We start from the raw sequence: 19782 nt of genomic DNA, 5'->3' as shown, positions 1-19782 counted from the left end.
CTTGTTCAGCAAACTTTTATTACACTAATTAAAACTAAAGGGTCTATACTAAATTTATAATCAAGATGCAGTCGAAATAAACAAAGCAAGAAACATTAAATGCTACTAGGAACACTCCTGAATCATAATTTACAATGTAAAAACTTTGGAAATCATGATTTGGGATTTACAGTGTATATACATTGTAAATTATGATTCGGGATTGCTCCTAGTAGCATTCAACGTGTCTTGGTTTGTTTATTTCTACTGCATCTTGATTGTAAATATAATATAGTCGGTTAAGATAGTGAAAATGCTCCCAGAAATATTCCAAAAATAAAAATACCACATGTTCTACATCAAAAAGTATTCGACCAAAAAAATTTTTAACCCACTAGCCCCATCCACAACCCCCCAAAAAGTTAAAACGTGTTTTTTCGTTTTTTGGAGATATCTTCGTTTCTAATCATCGTAGAAACTTTTATTTTCTTTGGTTTTGTAAGGTTTTATTTCCTACATCACTGTTCTTTTTACAAAACTTTTGGCGCAAAATCCATTTTTTTAACTGTTGATGTAGAACCGAAAAGGGAAAGAACAGCAAACGTGAGCTTTTTCAGCTGATCATAAGAATGACCAGGTGATTCAAAGCAGACCACTTGTGTTGTGAACATTGTTTTTCTCCAATATTTCCAATTCAACACAAAAATGTTCAAATTTAGAGCGCTATAACTCCTTGTTCTTAAATCCAGAATTTGTATTTCAAAGATATTAAATGCCAATTTCAAAAGGATACAATTTCAACTCGGTTATCGTAGCATCAAGAGGATTTTTGACAAATGCTAAATAGACCAGTAAGGATCTGCGAAAAAACGTCTATTTTTTGATGTGAGAGGTGGCATTCGGATTTTTGCAGATAAAGTTAGGTGACACCTTCAGTAATAATAATTGACTTATGCTCGTTCTCAAATATGCCCGGAACATTAATAAAAAAATTAAAATATTTAAAAATTTCGAAAAACATCGATTTTTTCTGCTTTCTTTGCTTATAACTTTAAAACGATTCGATTTGGAACAAAGTCGTAGAGAAATAAAATAAATATAATTGAAGTTTGTATGCTATACGACTGGTAAAAAATGTCTTAAGGTATTACCTTTTATGCAATCTAGCAATAAATACAAAATAAGTGGGCAAAATAAGTCTGTTGTTATTCAATATTTTTTAACCACTTTGATGGCACTTAGAACCTTAGTAATTCGCTTAGGAAATTCTTTGTAACATACTTAAATCGTGCACCAAATTTTCGACTTAATAAATTTTGCATAATAAATTTGCAATCAAAATGTTTTTAAAAAAGTTCAAATTTTTTAAAATCTTTCTGAACAAAAAGTAAACCATTTAGAAGTTGGCTAATTTTTTTACATAGAAAGAGGTGCTCTACCTATCAATAAACTTTACAGAATTAAAATCGGATTATTTAAGGGGCCCCAACAATGTTTTAAATTTATAAACAATTTTTTGGCTTATAAAAAAATAGCTGTGTTTAATATTAAAAAAATTAATTTTTAGCAATGCAAATAACTAAAACCGGTATAATTTGACTTAAGCTTTAAAATGCTGTCAGCAGAATTGCTATTTTATTTTTTAATCAAACTGTATTCGCGTTCAAAAATTGCAATTTCTCGATTTTTTGAAAGTTTCACCGCGTTTATCTCGAAAACTATGCACTCTACGAAAAAACTTGTAAGAACATTTTTTGCTTAGAATTACCCAAGAAATACAAAAAAATGTTTTATTTTGCGAAAAATAGATTTTATGTAATTCCTCAAATTCTTTGTTTATAAAAATCTTATCGACATCCGGATCAACTGTTACCCAAAAAATTCGCGTTCTACAGGTCAAAATACATAAAAAAACTTGGGTAAGTCCATCTAAATAAAGAAGCCCGTAGCACCCCCTCCTGGCCACAGCACTAATTTGTTTATAAGCCAAAAAATTGTTTATAAATTTAAAACATTGCTGAGGCTGCTTAAATAATCTGATTTCAATTCTGTAAAGTGCATTAGATAGGTGGAGTACTTCTTTATATGTAAAAAAATTGACAAATCTTTGTATGTTCTAGTTTTGTTGTGAAATATTTTAAAAAATTTTAACTTTTTAAAAAAAGTTTAGATTGCAAAATTATTATGCAAAATCTAGTAAGTCAATTTTAATGAAATTTGGTGTACGATTGTAGCACATTACAAAAATTTTCTAAGCGAATTAGGAAGGTTCCAAGTGTAACCAAAGTGATGGAAAATCATTGAATAAAGACAGGCTTGTTTTGCCCCCTTATTTTATATTTATTGCTATTTTGAAGCAAGGGTGATAAATTAAGACATTTTTAACCAGTCGCATCTGATATAAAATTTAATTATCTTTATTTTATTCGTAAAGGACTTTGTTCTAAAATGAACAGTTTTTAAGTTATAAGCAAGAAAATTAGAAAAAAAAAAAAACGAAATTTTTTGAAATTTTTAATTTTATTTTTTTTTTGTTAATGTTCCGGGCATATTTGAGAAGGAGCATAAATCAATTATTATTAACGAAGTTATCACCTAACTTTATCCGCAAAAATCTGAATGCCACCTCTCACATCCACCTAAAAACAGATCCTTACTTTTCTAAAAGTTTGTAAGTTTGATAAAAGCTAATTTATCAGAATAAAATGTAGAGGTAATGTTTTTCCTACCAAGTTTTTTTTTTAAATGAAAATATTATTGCGCTTTCCGTGGATATTTGTGCCAGAGCCGCACCTAAGGGAGCATCTATAAACTACTTCGTACAAAATTTGAACTTTTTAATACCCTCCCCCCCTCCGTCGTAATTCGTCGTTTAGAGACGACCTTCCCCCCATGTCAACGTCGTCGTTGCAACTCACGACCCCCCTTTCATTGATTAAAAAAAATCAATATTATTTCTGTTTTTTTAATCAAATATGAGGGGGTAGGCGTAAAATCTTGGTCCAATGCTATTTAAATGCATTAATTTTTTTCGAGTCCTGAGAAAACTAATAAATATATTTTAAAAATTTAAACGCACAATAAAAGATTACATTATTACCGAGGGTTGAAAGTCCCTTAGAATAAACAAAAGGTTTCTTTTGAATGAAATATTTAAAATGAAAAATCAGACAAACTTTTCTCTTTTTTTCACCCATGTAACTTATTAAAATAAACATTATATATGTTTTCAGGAACATTTGGCCCTCGGCAATAATGCAGTCTTTAAATCTGCGCTGCGTTTAAATTTTTCAAAAATATTTATTAGTTTTCTTAGTATTCGAAAAAATGAATGCATTTAAATAGCATTGGACCAAGATTTTGCGGGGTATGCTTTCTTAACTGCATCATATAAATTTTTATATTTATTTTGTTTTGATTTCGATGCCATTTCTTAAGTATAAATACGACTTACTATCAAAATAGGAAACAATATTTTATTTCTATTCGTTCTTTCAGAACTGTTGTTTCACACACAGCATGCAGCACATAAATGAACTAACAATTTAAATTTTTTTGTTTCCAGACGTTGTTCTGTATATAGAAGCGATTGATTAAACCCAAAGAACAATGTCTTATTGTTTGTTGTCCTGTACAAAAGTGCTACCTAATAATATTTTAACGCCGTGACTGATCAAAACGAAATGAAAAGTATGCGATAAAAGTATCTATATTTATTCGTAAACGTTTTGTTTTATTTTCAATTTCATATCAAAAACTATACGTTTTTATATGAATATCTGATACTTTAATGCTGGTAGAAGCTAGTAAAAAATTATTTTTATAGACACAATAGCGACAAATTTAAATATACCAATATATTAAACGACGTCGAATGGGCACTCATACCCCCTCCCCCCTGTCGTACTCCGTCGTAATAAGCAAGCCCCCCCTCCATCTTCTCAACGACGTAGTTTATGGATGACCCCTAAGGAGCCAAAGAGCTACATGCGCCTCCGGAGCTGCACTTTGCCGACCACTGGATTGGTCTAACGCGATAAATTGTTCCATATAGCTGCCGACCGAGAAACATTTCATCAGCTTGGTAATGCGACGACAGCTAACGCTTAAAAACAAGCACGACACACAACGGAGAAGAAGAATTTTAGCAGTATTATTTGTTATATTTAGAATTCCAGTGAAACATCCTATTATTATTCAGCTGTTATAAAAACCCTACCAAATATTCGTATCAAATATTTTGTTGACATAACTACCGTTATCTCGCATGTAGATAAGGACGCAATGTTAAAATCAATAATATGCCATTGATTTAGTAATATTTTGAATATGTACATAACTTGTGCCAAACTTACCTTTTAGGTGTAGTTCCGTTAGCCACCTGCTTCAGATAGGGATGCATCCTGTTGGCATTGGAATCCAAAACCGAAGAATGACTAGGACTAATAGCACCTACAACCACACTAGCTCCACCTGCGGATAATTTGTCGCTAAACGCGTCCATTTGATGCAACATTCTCATTCGACACCGATCTCGCAACTAACTTATCAAAAAAATTTTATCACCTGTGCGGCTTCTCTCGCAGATAAGATAAAGTTCACCTGTTATCATACAGATATGGCGTTCCGAGGCTTTTCTTAAACGACACAGTCACCTTTCGAGCACTTTTTTCACTATCATCGCTATTGGTAGTACCGCTCTCTAAAAACGGTGGATGGAACTATGCTTTAGTTGCTCAGACAGTACAGACACAAAGCGTTTGCAGCAACAAGATGACACGAAAACAATTAGTAAATGCCTGAAATCGAAACAAAAAGGTTATTTTTTTTTTATTATAAAAATACTGTTGTGCTGAGTGTGATGCCACTGGGTTACAATAGTGTTAGATTATGATTACATATTACAAAGTACAGCAATAATTGTAATTAAAACCGTGCTTTAGCTATATTTGCAATTAAAACCGTGCTTTTTATAGTAGTAATAGCTAACATTTGAATTTTAAATTTCGTAAGATTAGTAGCACCTTGTCAGTATTATTCATAATACAGTGGAACCCCGATAAGTCGGCGCCCGATAACCCGGAAGTCCGGCTAACCTGGACCGATTTTCATCAGACAAACATTTCAACAATAAAAATGTACTATCCGTTGCAAGATAATTCGGATTTTTTGTTCTTGATATCGGCCCAGTCTCTTGATCTGGCCCAGTCTCTTGCAAGGGATAGTATGTAATATAATATTTGAGACATAATGTGTATTTGTGTAATATGAACTATGTTGTAGTCTACACGATAGTAAAAATGACTCATGGCACACGTCGACGGCGGCAGAGCGACGGTCATTTTCTCGGATTTATCGGAAACAACAGGTATCTGTTATTGCTTTATTTATTTCAAACTGTCTTAGCATTGTTTAAAAAAGACTAAAAGACTATTTAAAAAAAGAATGTGTGTGTACGTTGTACGCACGTAAGAAGTTATACTTCTATTATATAATTTCAAAGAAATAAATATACTTAACAGGTTATTTGTATTTTATTTAAATATTAAACTAACTTTCTTACCTACCACTTTTAAAAAATTTTTATTAAAACAATACCAAAAATTAAAAAAAAGAATATGAATCGTCCGGGATTTGAACCCGGGACCTTTCGATCTAATGTCACACGCTCTCCCACTGAGCTATATTCCCTTCGCTTTGACAGGTTACAAGATTTCTCATACATACTGACAAATTTAATAGACAAAGCGAAGTGTACAAAAATACTTTAAATATGCTCAATATTATTATAAAATATCTTATTCCCGAGGAAGACAAATCCAAAGACACAAAAATTATAATAAATAATACATTTACTAAAAACATTAATATATCCTTTTAATGACTTATTTGCGCTGACAGCACTGATACATACATATCTTGAAAGATTAGCAACGAACTACATACGGTCTGTGTGCGCACGCGCCCGGTATTATAAAATTTCACTCTCGATCGTAAAGAAGTACAACTTCAAAAATTCTTCTTTAAACAATGGTCTTAGTTTTCACTGTTCATAACATCGTTCCGATTGTGACTGTATTGTGTGTAGTACAGTCTTGTTTTGTTTGCTTCCGTTTGCTTAGGTTTGTGTTTGGGCGTTTTTAATAATTTAGATGTCTAGGTACTGTGCATATATATATTTCATGTTATTTTAACTATAAAGAAGTTTATCTGTAAGTATACCGTATTTTAGTAATTTTTACCATATTCTCCGGCTAACCCGGATTTTCGATAATCCGGATCGGCCGCGGTCCCGATTAATCCGAGTTATCGAGGTTTCACTGTACTGACAAGGAGCTACGATAGTGAGATCTGTAATAATTTGAAGCAATTTTATCAAGATAAAACTAGCGTACTACGTTATAAATAGTATGAAGGAGGCGAATGATGTGTTGTGTGACAGAAAAAATTGACTCAAATTGAAAGGAAATCTCTATAAAACTACGAAATGACCAGCGATGATGTACGTAACTGAATGTTTGATAGCTATAAAAGAAGAAGAAAAAATAAAGAAGAGAAAAAGACCAAGAATGGGTAAAGTTAAGAATTAATTTAGCAGAAGAACAATAGGTTGAGGATGAGTTGGAAATATGATTTCCACTTTTACAATTTTTTTGAGAAAGCTGTTTTTAGAACGATTTCCAAAGTGTAACAGTGTTTTTCTTTTCTGATATATTCTGATTTTTTTACTAAGACATACATCATGATCTTGTTTAGTGTGTACGTCAAAAAAGACATTAATAAAAACATCACAAATATAAATGAACTCTGTATTTTCTGCTAATGAACTCTCTGCAAATATGTACGAAATAAATTACAGAATGTGGCGCCATGATATCAAAATAATTTTCATACCAACATTGTTTTTTTGGCAAGAATTTTAGATAGAATTTATTTTCTGTTGATCAGTATTTTTCGTCAAATATAATAAAATGTGTCAATACAAATAATTCACATTGATTAGAAAAAAGTAATAAACTTTCCATAATAATTAATTTTTAACTTATTTTAAAATATTTTAAACAAATTATAATATTATTATGCAATATTTAATTTTATCAACCCTTTTAAAAGTGGCAACACGGTCAGCACACTCCAAAGCCTACTTACATGCAAGTTAGCATAATATAAAGGTTTTTAAGTGATAAACATTTTAGTCGAATCTATTAAGAAATAAATATTAATTTTTTCTTATCTACTGATACACTTTTATTTTTGGTCTTTTCTTCAAACACTTTTATCTTTACAAGAGTGGGAAAGATTCCCGTAGTGGCAGTTCCAGTAAAGTGGATCTACGTGAACTAAACTTGTATATTATTTTTTTGTCATTAGAACATAATTAGAAAAGGCGGAAACGGCGGGTTCGTTGGAGAAAATATTCCCATGAGATTCTTTTGCATAATCACATGCGTGAGACATTCCAGAATAAGGTTCAAGAAGTCGCCCACGCGAAAAAAGTGGTCCAAATTTTTTTTAAAATTTTTTTAATAAAATTGTAAAAATCAATGTTTTTGGCCCGGACAATTTTTTTTTTAGATATTTTTGACCATTTTGGACAAAAAAAGCCTCTTATTATTTTTCTCTAAAGTTGATCGTTTTCGAGTTATAAGCAATTTAAAATTGAAAAAAAAAAACGAAAAATAGCGACTTTTAAGGCTTAATAACTGGGTTAAAAGTTATTACTATGAAAGTCAGAAAGTGACTAGATCAAAGATTAAAGGCCCCCCTACACGGCCCTGAAGAAATTTTTGTCATTATGTGATTACTAAGCTGTTATTTTTAAGTAAAAATAATGAGTGCCATGCACGTATTAGGCGGCCGTCCATGATGATGCGAAAAGATGCCATTCAGGCAGTCCAACGGCGCATCTCACTCGCACTCACATTTACAGCCGCGTCAATACGATCTTACCGCTCATTATTAATAAATAAAATAACAGCTCAGTAATAAATTAATGACACTTTCTTTAGGATTATGAAGGGCGGCTTTATATTTGATTTAGTCACTTTCTAACTTTCATAATAATATCATCTTTAACCGAGTTATTAAGTCTTAAATATGGCCATTTTCCTGTTTTTCAAATTTTAAATTGCTTATAACTCGAACACGATCATTTTTAGAGAAAAATTACAAGAGAAATTTTCTGTCCGGAACGGTCCGAAAAATTTAAAAAATAAAGAAATTTTGTCCGGGCCAAAAATATTGATTTTTGCAATTTGATTAAAAAAATTCTTAAAAAAATTGGACCACTTTTCGCGTGGGCGACTTCTTGAACCTTATTCTGGGGTGTCTCACGAATGTGATTATGAAAAAAAAATCTCATGGGAATATTTTTTCCAACGAACCCGCCGTTTTCGACTTGTCTAAATATATAATTTTAAAAACTAAGTGGGAGATTGAGTTAACTCTTTTAAATAATATGAACAACGTAATAACATTATTACTCTATTCTAACTTGTTATAAGCTCTCTCTTTAATTTTTAAGGGAATATAATGAATGAAAGGGGAGTTCCCTATTCAGCTACCGGTAGTACCGGCAAAAACATCGAGATATTTTATAAGATCCCAGGAGGACTTAACATGAGCAACCTGTAGTAATTTGTGTAAAGCTGGGCATCTTTATATTATGGGCGTCTGAAACTTTAAAATGACTCTAAAAATTTACTTGTATGCTGAAACCCCAAAAATATCATTTTAACTACTTTATACCTAAGATGATATACACTGCGCGTCAGAGAAAAGGGGCCACTCATCAAATTTAAGAAATTAAATCAGTTACTCTTGTAGTACGTAAGTACGTAGTACGTATCATTAGTAGCTAATTAAAAATAAAGAAAAATTTGAGAAAATAATAAACGTATTGATCGATGAACCATTACAGTTACAGTCAGTTGTTGTAACAATAATTGTATTATAGATTCAAGAAAAGTCAAGTATCACCCTTTTGAAGAATGGGTGTTGCCCCCACGGTTCTGAATAACACTCATATTTAGATTTGGCATAGAACTAATCACGTTTTGGCTTGCTTGTCCTTTTAGGAAAATCTGGTCCATTAATCAATGAGAGTCACAAGAAGCTCTTCACATGTTTTTGGAGGAGGCATACGACATTTTACACATCGGTTTGAGAAAGCTGCGTATATGCTCAATAGGACAAAGGTCTGTACTTTGAGAAGGCCTGTCCATTTTTGGAATACCATTATCTTCAACATACTGTGTGGCAATTCTAACCGTTTGAGGTCACGTATTATCTTGCACTAGCAGAATACCATTCCCAATAAACCCAGCATATGGCATTACATAATGTTGTAGGATCTCCGTATCTTTGTTGTTATATCTCTATGTTGTTAATGTGGCCCTTTCGATCAAGACAAGATCCATGTGTAGCAAAAATAATAGCTGCCCAAAATATTAATGAGCCACCACCAAAAGCAACTCGGTGTGACTGAATGCAGGCAGCATAACTCCTCAAATGCCCTTCTGTACCTTACATAGTTTGACTTTGTTTACCATTTACCAAGTCTGAGTATTTTGTCAGCGGCAGTAAGTAATGACCCCGTTTCTGAATTGCAAACTGCCAAACTCTTCTCCTAACCTTCGTCGAATGATAGAAATGCTGATTACTGGTTCTTGGGCTTGTCTTTGGAGCAATCTAGTAGTTTGCGTCCGGTTTCGCAATGCATCGATAGTCAGAACTCAGAACGCGAACTTCTCTGACAGTCCTTCTTGGAACCCGCTCATTCTTGGCTTGCTTCAGTTTCCAGCAATGTAACAATCTAAACAGACTTTCAATATTTTTTCATTGCTATTAGCAAATACACTTCACTATAATGAGCTCACTAGATATCTCAAAACTCTTTAGATCAGTACAATAGTTCACACAGTTCTCAAGACCATCAATTGCGCGAAGCTTCGTTGATTCGTAAATAATGAGTTCTGAGAATATTATAGTTTAATAGCTTTTGCTAATTTGTTTATTCTTTTTGCAGGCTCAGTCTAGCTTCTCAGTACAGGTGATAATTCATCTAATTTGTCTAACATAAAAAATGAGAAGAAAAAAGAGAAATATATAAAAATAAATATGAAAATTCTTGAATTTTTGGGTGGCCTGTTTGCTCTGACGCGCACTGTAGTACGGGTAAAAATAAAATTGAGAAACATAAACGTATACGAAGGCCAATGCATTGAAGAAAGTCAGTTATAATAATATACAGTCTGTTCCAACGAAAATTTGACCCCCGAAACTCAGAAACTAAAAGCTTCTTTAAAATTAAAAAAAATTCAATCTATAATGGGGAAGGGGGCGAAATTTCATGCAAATTTCATGCCCTCAAATGTAACCGCCTACTGCCCCGCATCAACCACCACTTCTCTTTAAATAGCAAGTGTGTTCGAGTGGCACACCGTTTGAAAGGTAATTATTTTCTCTATACGACACTCACTTTTTTTTTAATTTACATAATAAGTTTGAAGATAATTTTGGACTTAAAAATGTATTATACATTAATTAAATAAAAAATTGTCTTTAAAGTTATTCCGGAAATTAAAAAAAAATAAGAGGTTCGTGTAGAGAAAAAAACTACTTTTCGAATGATGTGCAACTCTACTGCACTTGCTATTTAAAAAAAACTGGGGGGCAGTGGGGGTTACATTTAAGGGCATGAATTTTGCTTGAAATTCGTCCCGTTTCCAATGCAAATTGACCTAAATTGACCTATTTTTTTGAAATTGTGAAGAAATTATTGGTTTATGAGTTTCTGGGGGGGGGGTCATTTTGTTGGAACACACTGTATAAATATTAGTCGTTAATTTTAAAATGTGTAATAAAAATGTCAGAATTAATAAGATTAGAGTAGACAGAAATTAGATATATTTTTCTAATATTATAATACATATAGACAACTTTGCTTTACATTTGCTTGTTATTAGTTCTTCTATGTCAACACTCATTTTTGAAATAATAAAAAATAATATAGATGCCAACGATCAGCGAAAAACAGAAGTAGAATATTTGCAGTAACATATGTTTTAACGCCAGTTTTCGAGTCACTTTGTCAAATTCTCGTCAATTTAAAACTAAAATAGAATAGTAGTACATCTGTTTTTCATATAATGAGGCAGTGTCTGAAACTCTAGTTAGTAATAATTATTTAAACACGATTTACATCAATGCTGATATGATTTTTTTGTACTAGACGCAAAACACACTTATTGGTACAAAATCTTATGTACCTGCATTCCAGTTAAAAAATATTTAATGTATAGGAAATTAGGAGAGGAGATGAGAATGCTTAGATGGATGAGTGGAGTGGCAAGAAAGGATAAAATTAAAAATGAGTATATTAGGGGAAGTCTAGGTGTGGCACCAATTGATGCCAAAATGAGAGAGCATAGTTTGAGATGGTTTGGTCATGTTCAACGTCGAGACGCTAATCATCCAATACGAAGAGTAGCTAAAGTGCAGATTCCTGGAAGGAGTAGGAGAGGAAGACCAAAGAAGACGTGGGGGGACACGATTAGGCAGGACATGTTGGTAAAGGGGATTAATATTGATATGACCCAGGATAAAATTGTGTGGAGAACTGCAATTAGGGAGGCCGACCCCGTATAGGGATAAGGCAAAGAGAATGATGATGAATTAATGTATAGGAAATTAGTCAATATTCACAATCTTAAATAGCTTTTATTGTTGTAAAATTTGGTCTACCGGTTCCAAGGCTTATACTAGATGCTCCATCATCAGGCCCTGTAACAAAATTCGTTGTCTTCAAACTTTTGTACTGGAACCTGATGATGGGGCATATAAAGTTGAGTCCGGGAATCTTTACCCGTGCGTCATCATTTAAAGCATACGAAATAAGTCGATGATAAGTCGGAAATTGAAATTTACTAAACGCAACAACAAGTCACTTGTATTGTAAGCCTTGAAACCGGAAGCCCAAATTTTTCACCAATAAAAACTAATTAATATTGTGCGTATTAATTAATTTCCTATACATTAGTATTATGAAGTCATTGGCAACTTTCTCATGATTTAAAAAATATATATCTTGTTTTCCAATAGATATTTCCGAACTTTGATATCTGGTAGCGGCCATATTTTCCAAGGTGTCACTTATTAAGTTGACCTTTTGCCATATCTCTAAGGACGGATGTGGCGTACAACATCATGTATAAATTTTTTGTTTTATCAAAATGGGGGTTTTCTTGGGGTAGTGAATAAAGTTGATTCCTCTGGTCTAGTAAATTATAAACCCAAAAACGGTACGTCGATGAAACGCCAGTTCTGCCAAAAACGTCACCGTGGTGCGTGAGAGTGAGCAGGTGAATCCCAAACAGTCAATTTTACATCGTTCACAAGAACTCAGCCTTTCTCATACCAGAACTTGGTAAAAATTTGCATTTGTCCCAAGTCACTGCATGTGACTTAGATCCACACCTATAAAAAAATCAGCTGCTCCAGGAGCTGAAGGTAAATGACCAAAGAAAACGACATGTGTTTGCTGAATGGATTCTGGAGTATTTGGAAACTAAATCTAATCTTCATCAAAGCATCTTCTCAGATGAGGTCTATTTTTGTAAGAATGGATAGGTCAACAAACAAACTTATGGAATTTTAGACCATATCGATACTTATGAGATTTAAGAGTGCCCATTGCATCTAGGAAAAGTTACTGTATGGTGTGAATTTTGGACTTGTAGCATTATCAACGTTTTCGTAGTTCTTTGGGAACGACATAAGCTGGAACATCACAGGCGACGGCTGGACTAAAGTAGATGATATAGACACAAACCATAGAAAGATTCAGGACGGTGTAAGCAGATTCAGCGCCTAGCTGCGCTTATATGTTATCAAAATGAATCATCATCAAATCCACTGCTGAACATAGGCTTCTTTCTCGTGTTTCCAACACCACCTTTGTTGAGCCGCTCTTATTCACTTTTTATTTGCCTTCTGAAATATTCAGTGCATCTTGTAGATGGTCGATCGACACTCCTTTTTGTCTTCCCTTGGTACCAATTGCAATAACCTCTTTGTCCATCGCTGATCTGCGATTCTGGCTATATGTCCTGTCCATTTATATTTCAGTCTAGCCATCCTTTCGATGACGTCAGTCATATTGGTGTTTCTCCTTATGTCTTCGTTTTTTAGTCTTCGTCTGTCTGTGTCTGTCTCGCAGAGTCATTCTTAACATTCTTCTTAACATTCTCCATTCTTCTGTGTTTGACTTCGGTAGCCTGTTCGGTAGCCGAGATTTTTGTTAAGGTAAGTATTTCTGCTCTGTATGCCAAGACTGTCCCTGATCAAATACCTTTTCCTCCAGGCACGTGGGCAGCTCACTTTTAAAAGTTTTGCTTAGTTTTCCATATGCTGCCCACAAGACCGATTCCTCTCTTCAGTTCATGGGTCTCATTATTCCTGCCAATTATAATTTCATGTTCCAGGTATTTACATCTATCTAAGAGTTCTATCTCTTTCCCATCAATACTGAAGTTTTGGATGGGTACCACATTTGTCATTTTCTTCGATTTTGAGATGTTTATATTTAAATATTTAAAGCTACATATTCTGTGGCTATAACGAGGTCCTCTACTCTCTCTCTCTCTCTCTCTCTCTCTCTCTCTCTCTCTCTCTCTCTCTCTCTCTCTCTCTCTCTCTCTCTCTCTCTCTCTCTCTCTCTCTCTCTCTCTCTCTCTTTTGCTATTCCTAGATTCTCAGCTATTATGACTATAGTAAATTTATAGCAAGTCAATAATATAGCAACAAAGTACCTACACCGTTAAAGCCGGTCGGTGGGAGTAACCAGCTCTAACCAGAGTTCTCTCTTTTACCTTAATGACAATATAGTTTATTTCGGCTTTAGTACGAGTTGTTCTAGAGGATGTGCATGTGTAAAGTGCATGGATAAGGAGGCACTTATTACTGTCATTTTCACAAAGACCCCCTATTTGTGACAAGATGGAGAGCGATACTTCACGTTCCCTATATAGAAATAAAATTATATTTAGTCATTCTCATATCTCAGAAGAATCGTTCATTACTTTTTTTTTAATTTTGAAATAGATGATATTATCCATAAATTATCGTTTCGCCATTGAGAGGATGTGTACCCCTCCCTTTTTTCAGTTTAATCAAAAGCAAACATTATCATCATCAGATGACGACATTTTGTTAGAAGTTGTAGACGAAACTGACAAACTTAAAGAATTTTCCTCGCTTTTACAGGTATTCACCCTGTTGTTACGCGTTGATGGCCGATAATCGAAAATATGTTTTCACTGTGTTTGTACCCAAACGTGCCACGCGGTTCATGCCACAATGGATATTGTGCACGAACGATTAAACGGTACAGTCATCTCACGTTAGACTCTTTCTTGTTGGGCGTTCTTAAGTCGCAAGTTTATGCGAATAACCCATAAATCACAGAGGCGCTCAAAACCAACATATCTCATGCCATCGGTCAAATTCAGCCTGATTTATGCTCCGAAGTAATGGAAAATTCGATTTTTCGAATAGGGGCCATCCAGCGAAGCTGCAGCGGTTATTTGAATGAAGTTTTATTCGATACATAATAATATCGAGATACCTTTGAAAGAAAATAAAAAATATCGATGATATTATCTTACACACTTTGTTTTACATTAGATTTACTTAAAAATTTAATATTTTATTTAGAAAATTATTCCTCCTACCACCAAATAAAAAACCCAGTATCTTGTTCTCGATTAAATATATACAAACAAGATATCATGAAAATAGCCAAACATAAAAAAGAAAGGTCTAGCACCATCTTCCAGAACAAACAATAACTTAAGGAAACAGGTACATTAAGAAAAATAAGAGCCAAACCCAAAACACACAAAGGCCACTTACACAGTGGTGTCTACAAAATTACATGTAATGACTGTCAAAAAGCTTACATCTGCCAAACTGGTAGAACCTTTAGCAAACGTATAGCAGAACACAAGATCAACCATATATGAAGTCTGGATGGAACACTTCAAGAAGTTATGGCAGAAAATCAAACAGAACAGGTTATAGAAATGGAGGGAGAGTGAGAAAATAATGGAACGAATGAGCCAACACTCGAAGAAATAATCGCAATAATTAAAAATATCAAAAACGAAAGAGCAGCCGGGAACGATAACATATAACAGCGAACTCATAAAACTAGGGGGAGAACCATTGCATAGTGAAATACACAAACTGATAGTAAGCATCTGGAAAATGCCAGAAGATTGGCAAACAGGGCAAATTATATCTTCTTTTTCTTCTTCTTCTTCTTCTTCTTCTTCTTCTTTTTATATAGATATTACTCTGTCTGCTTTTCAATGTTCCTCCAGTAAGTTGTCATTCCATGGTTTTCGTGGTCTTCCCACTGATCGTCTTCCTATTGGGGAACCGTCTCTCGCCGTCCTTACTACTCTATTTGTTGTCATTCGGCTTATGTGGTCGTTCCATTATACTCTTCTGCTTTTTCTGTTTCTAGCATTCTTTTTGTCCTTTCTGTATCAGCTCGTGTTTCTGCCGCGTATGTCATTATTGGTCTGATGACTGTTTTGTAAATTCTGCCTTTCACTTCTTTTCCGATGTTTTTATTTCTCCATATTGTTTCATTCAGGCAGCCTGCGGCTCTGTTGGCTTTATTCACCTGATCTTCCACTTCTGTTTCGAGCTTTCCGTAACTGCATAGTGTGATGCCTAGATATTTAAACTCCACGACTTGTTTTATTATTTGACCCTCCAGCTCTCATTTACACCTTATTAGATCTGCTGTTATAACCATGCATTTAGTCTTTTTTGGGGAAGTTAACATGTTAAATTTTCTAGCGGTTATATTAAATTCGTGCAGCATACGTTGTAAATCATCTTCACTTTGAGAGATTAGTATTGCGTCGTCTGCATAGCAGATTATTTGAAGTTGTTTTTCTCCCATTTGGTATCCTTTTTTTGTTCTTACCTTTTTTATTATTTCGTCCATGATCAGGTTGAACAACAGAGGACTTAGGGAATCTCCCTGTCTTATCCCATTACCAGCTTCAATTGGGTCAGTTAGTTCTTCATCTACTTTTTCTTTTCATCAAATAATCAATACATAATAAAAAGAGCCATATAATCAATACATAAAAAATCAATTTGGCAAATCATATCAATACATAAAAAGAGAAACCAACAAGAATGTCAAAATTACAGGGGCATAATATTACTGAGTACAGTATAAGGTGTTGTCAACCATAATACAAAGAAGATTACGGGAAGCAACGGACCATAAGGTAGGTTAATATCAATGTGGATTCAGGAAAGGAAAATCCACAATAGATGTGATATACATATTAAAGCAAATAATCGAGAAGGCGAACGAATCTAACATAAACTTAGAAATACTTTTCGAAGATTTTGGAAAAGCTTTATATTCTATGAAAAGAAACCAACTATTGGAAGTATTAAAAACGCTGCAGGTACCGCTTAAATGAATAAAACTTATAAAAATGACGATCAGCCATACGAGAGTGAGTGTGAAAAGGCAAATAGGGGAAACAGAAGAGTTCGAAACAAACAAAGGGTGTGGCAGGGTTATAGTTTATCCACAACATTTCTCAACATGGCAATAGAATATATTACAAGAAAAAGTAACGACGGAACACTCAGAAATAAAGGAGGTCAAATTGTAGCATATGCCGATGACGTTGTGATAATGGCAAAGAAAAGAGATATGTTAACGCAAATTGTAGAGGAACTCATACAAGAAGGAAAATGGTTTGAATATTAATGAAAATAAAAGAAAAATGTTAAGATTAGAAAATAACGTTCTAATAGAGAGGTCAAAGTGGGAAGATACAAATTTGAAGAAGTAAGTACATATAAATACCTAAGAATCATGCTGTCTAGTGATGGAACAAGGAAAACCGAAATAAAAAGAACATATTGGCAATAAATAGAGTATTCCAAGCCAACAAAAAAAAAGATAAAAAGCAAAATATTAACAAAAACAACTAAATTAAAGCTCTATGAAACATTAATTAGACCAACATTAATGTATGACAAGTGATGACAATGACCAAGACAGACAAAGAAAATTTGAGAATAACTAAGCGAAAAATAATTCGAGCAATATAAGGACCAACAAAAACAGCAGAAGGTGAATAGAGGAGTCGAAGAAATAACAATATAAATGAGGAATTGAAGGGGCAAAATATAATCAAGAGAATAAAGAGACAAAGATCGAGACGGCTTGGGCATATATGGAGAGCAGGGAAAGAAGCGATAATAAACATAGTAAAAAAGTGGCTCCCGGCAAAAAGAGACGAAGAGGAAGACCGAGATCCAAATGGCTGGAAGAGGTGAAGCGAGATCTAGAGGAAATGGGAATCAGAAATGCAGAAGAAAGAGCAAGAGACAGATGGAGCTGGAACCGGATATGAAATTAAGTTTAAGAACGAGAAGAATGGAGGACTGATCCACCTCGAAAACATGGGTAAATAGAGCCTGTAAGGGCAGCGCTGTTCCCACGGGGGTCTTTTAGCCACAAAAAGGATTTAAATAATAGAAATGCAGATTCTGCGTACACACTCCACCTTATAGATCATAATCATTCTTTTAATGAACTATTTCAAATTCTTCATGCTCAAAACAAAGGCCCTAAGCTATCTTTATTAGAATCTATTGAAATTAACAAACGAAAAAAAATCGGCTACCATTAGCCGAAATGGCCATCTTGAGACAAGCAGTTCTCTTCTCAAACTTATTCAGTTAAAGACTATAAAGTGCAGCGTCATAGTAAAAATACATGACATGAGAGAGCTGCCGACACAGCTGTAGCGATAATAAATTGAAATAAATTTTGTGGAATTGTTGAAAACAAAACTTTTCAGTGTTTTAACCTTCCGATGACCAACCTTTTTTTGTTACACGGATGACCAACTGGGGTAAAAAATGACCCCAGGTCAAAAATGACCTGGAATGAATATTTTCAGCATTTAAATCTTCATCTAACAATACATCGTCGTTTTCTGATACTATTTCATCTTCTCCATCATCATAAAAATCGCTAGCAGTAACAATTTCCTGTAACTCAGCCTCAGTAAGATATTTGAGGGCCATATCTTATATGTACACAAAATACTAAGAAACTATAATAATTATATGCCAGGAAATAATAATAATGACTAACTGTAGCAGACAGGAATGTCATGATTGGTACATAACATGCATCACAGTCTAAAAATCGATTTTGATAACGCGCAGTGTAAAACTACTCGGAATTCCACATAATAGACGGTATTTTACTAAACATCGACTTCAGAATATATTTTTTATTCGTAAAATATAGGGAATTTTTTTTATTTCAAAATATGAGGATATCTAGAATGATATTAAAGTCAAATAAAAAAATAATGAGGGTCCAAATTTACCCCCCTTGGTCATCCGAAGGTTAATGTAAATAAAATAACTTACGTTTTGATTTTAAGTTACTAGATTTTCTTGTTAACTATCACTAGATACTAGATACTAAATTTGTATTTGCACTTGTATCACTAGATATTAAATACTATTTTCCTTTTTATAATAAAAAAATAAAAAACGTGGATTAACTAATAAAATTTTGAATACGTTCTTTGACGAAATACTAACCATCTTATCTAATATGTGGACTTATAATGGCATTTTTTAGCATATTAAATAAACGTTTACTTTGAAAAGCTGAAAATAGACCTGAAACGAATTTCAGGTGCTAACGAACCGGAAAGTAAATTAAAAAAGACACACTTGACATTTTTGGAATACAAAAATTTTGATTAATTACTGAGTTCACTGGGCATATAAATTAATTTGAAAGTTTTGACAGATCAGCGGGAAATAATTTGCATTTTTCGTTGGACTGGAACATTGAATCAATATAGTTAGTGGATATAAAATATAGGTTAGAATTAGCATAGAGACTTATAACAATTAGAACCGGACAGTATATTGCCATTAGTGACTTTAATTTTGAGCGCGTCAGGAAATTTAAGAATCTAAAAACAACAATAACTGAAGACAATAACGGATCACAAGAAATAATTAAACAATAGGATACAAGCCAGCAACAGATGTCTTTATGCCCTTCAATATCTTATAAAATCAAAACAACTAACAAGCCATACAAAGATTCAACTATATAAAACAATCATAATATGACCCGTAGTGATATGGGGTAGCGAAACGTGAACTATAACGCCTAGTGAGAACAGTAGTGGCGAAATCCGAAAATCAACGCTTTTGAGTTAAGTTCATCAACCGACATCTAATATGCCCTCTTTTATGTGCAATATCGGCGAACCGATATTTAATTTCCTTATTAATAGAGGGCACCTACATATCTTTAGAGTATTGTGAATTTGTCAAATATTTTGATGCATTCACGACGAAATGTCAGTTCTTAAGTTGTTTTCTTTGGGATCGTAACGAAACTTAATATCAACACTGGCGAATCTCTAATAGTCCAGGGTAATAAGGTTTTTTCCATGACACTTGAACAGCCAGGGTACTGAAGCGTTTTTTCGACAGGTAATACCTATAAGAGCAAATTGTAACTATTTGCTGCGTAGGATCTGGCGGCTATTTTTATTTATAAACAATTAAGTGTCAAAAAAGGCATCTTTCACTTTTTTTTTAAATCAATAGAAAACAGGGAAACTTATGGTTTTTTTAGTACAAATATCTTCTAGATTATGGAAAAAGCTTTAAAATGACGTATTACAAAGTTTGATATTCTCATTTATT

At 33.5% G+C, this 19782-nt stretch overlaps 1 protein-coding gene across 4 annotated transcripts in view; it reads right to left on the bottom strand.

Annotated features, from left to right (window-relative positions):
- LOC114330181 (CUGBP Elav-like family member 1) overlaps positions 1–19782 on the bottom strand; it is a 1522900-nt gene that overhangs the window by 1458056 nt on the left and 45062 nt on the right. For 3 of the 4 annotated variants that reach the window (XR_007696141.1, XR_007696140.1, XM_050642756.1), the window contains exon 2: positions 4335–4778. Coding sequence is in view for 2 of the 4 variants with exons in the window: in XM_050642756.1 (XP_050498713.1) it covers positions 4335–4501 (167 nt within the window). In the remaining 2 variants the exon portion in view is untranslated. The remainder of the gene's footprint in view (positions 1–4334; positions 4779–19782) is intronic. The other variant, XM_050642757.1, reaches the window with a different exon arrangement.

Source organism: Diabrotica virgifera, chromosome 2 (genome assembly GCF_917563875.1).
Source record: "Diabrotica virgifera virgifera chromosome 2, PGI_DIABVI_V3a".
Taxonomy (NCBI): Eukaryota; Metazoa; Arthropoda; class Insecta; order Coleoptera; family Chrysomelidae; genus Diabrotica; species Diabrotica virgifera.
Note: the sequence above shows the minus strand (reverse complement) of the source record. Positions and strands in the feature narration are given on the sequence as shown.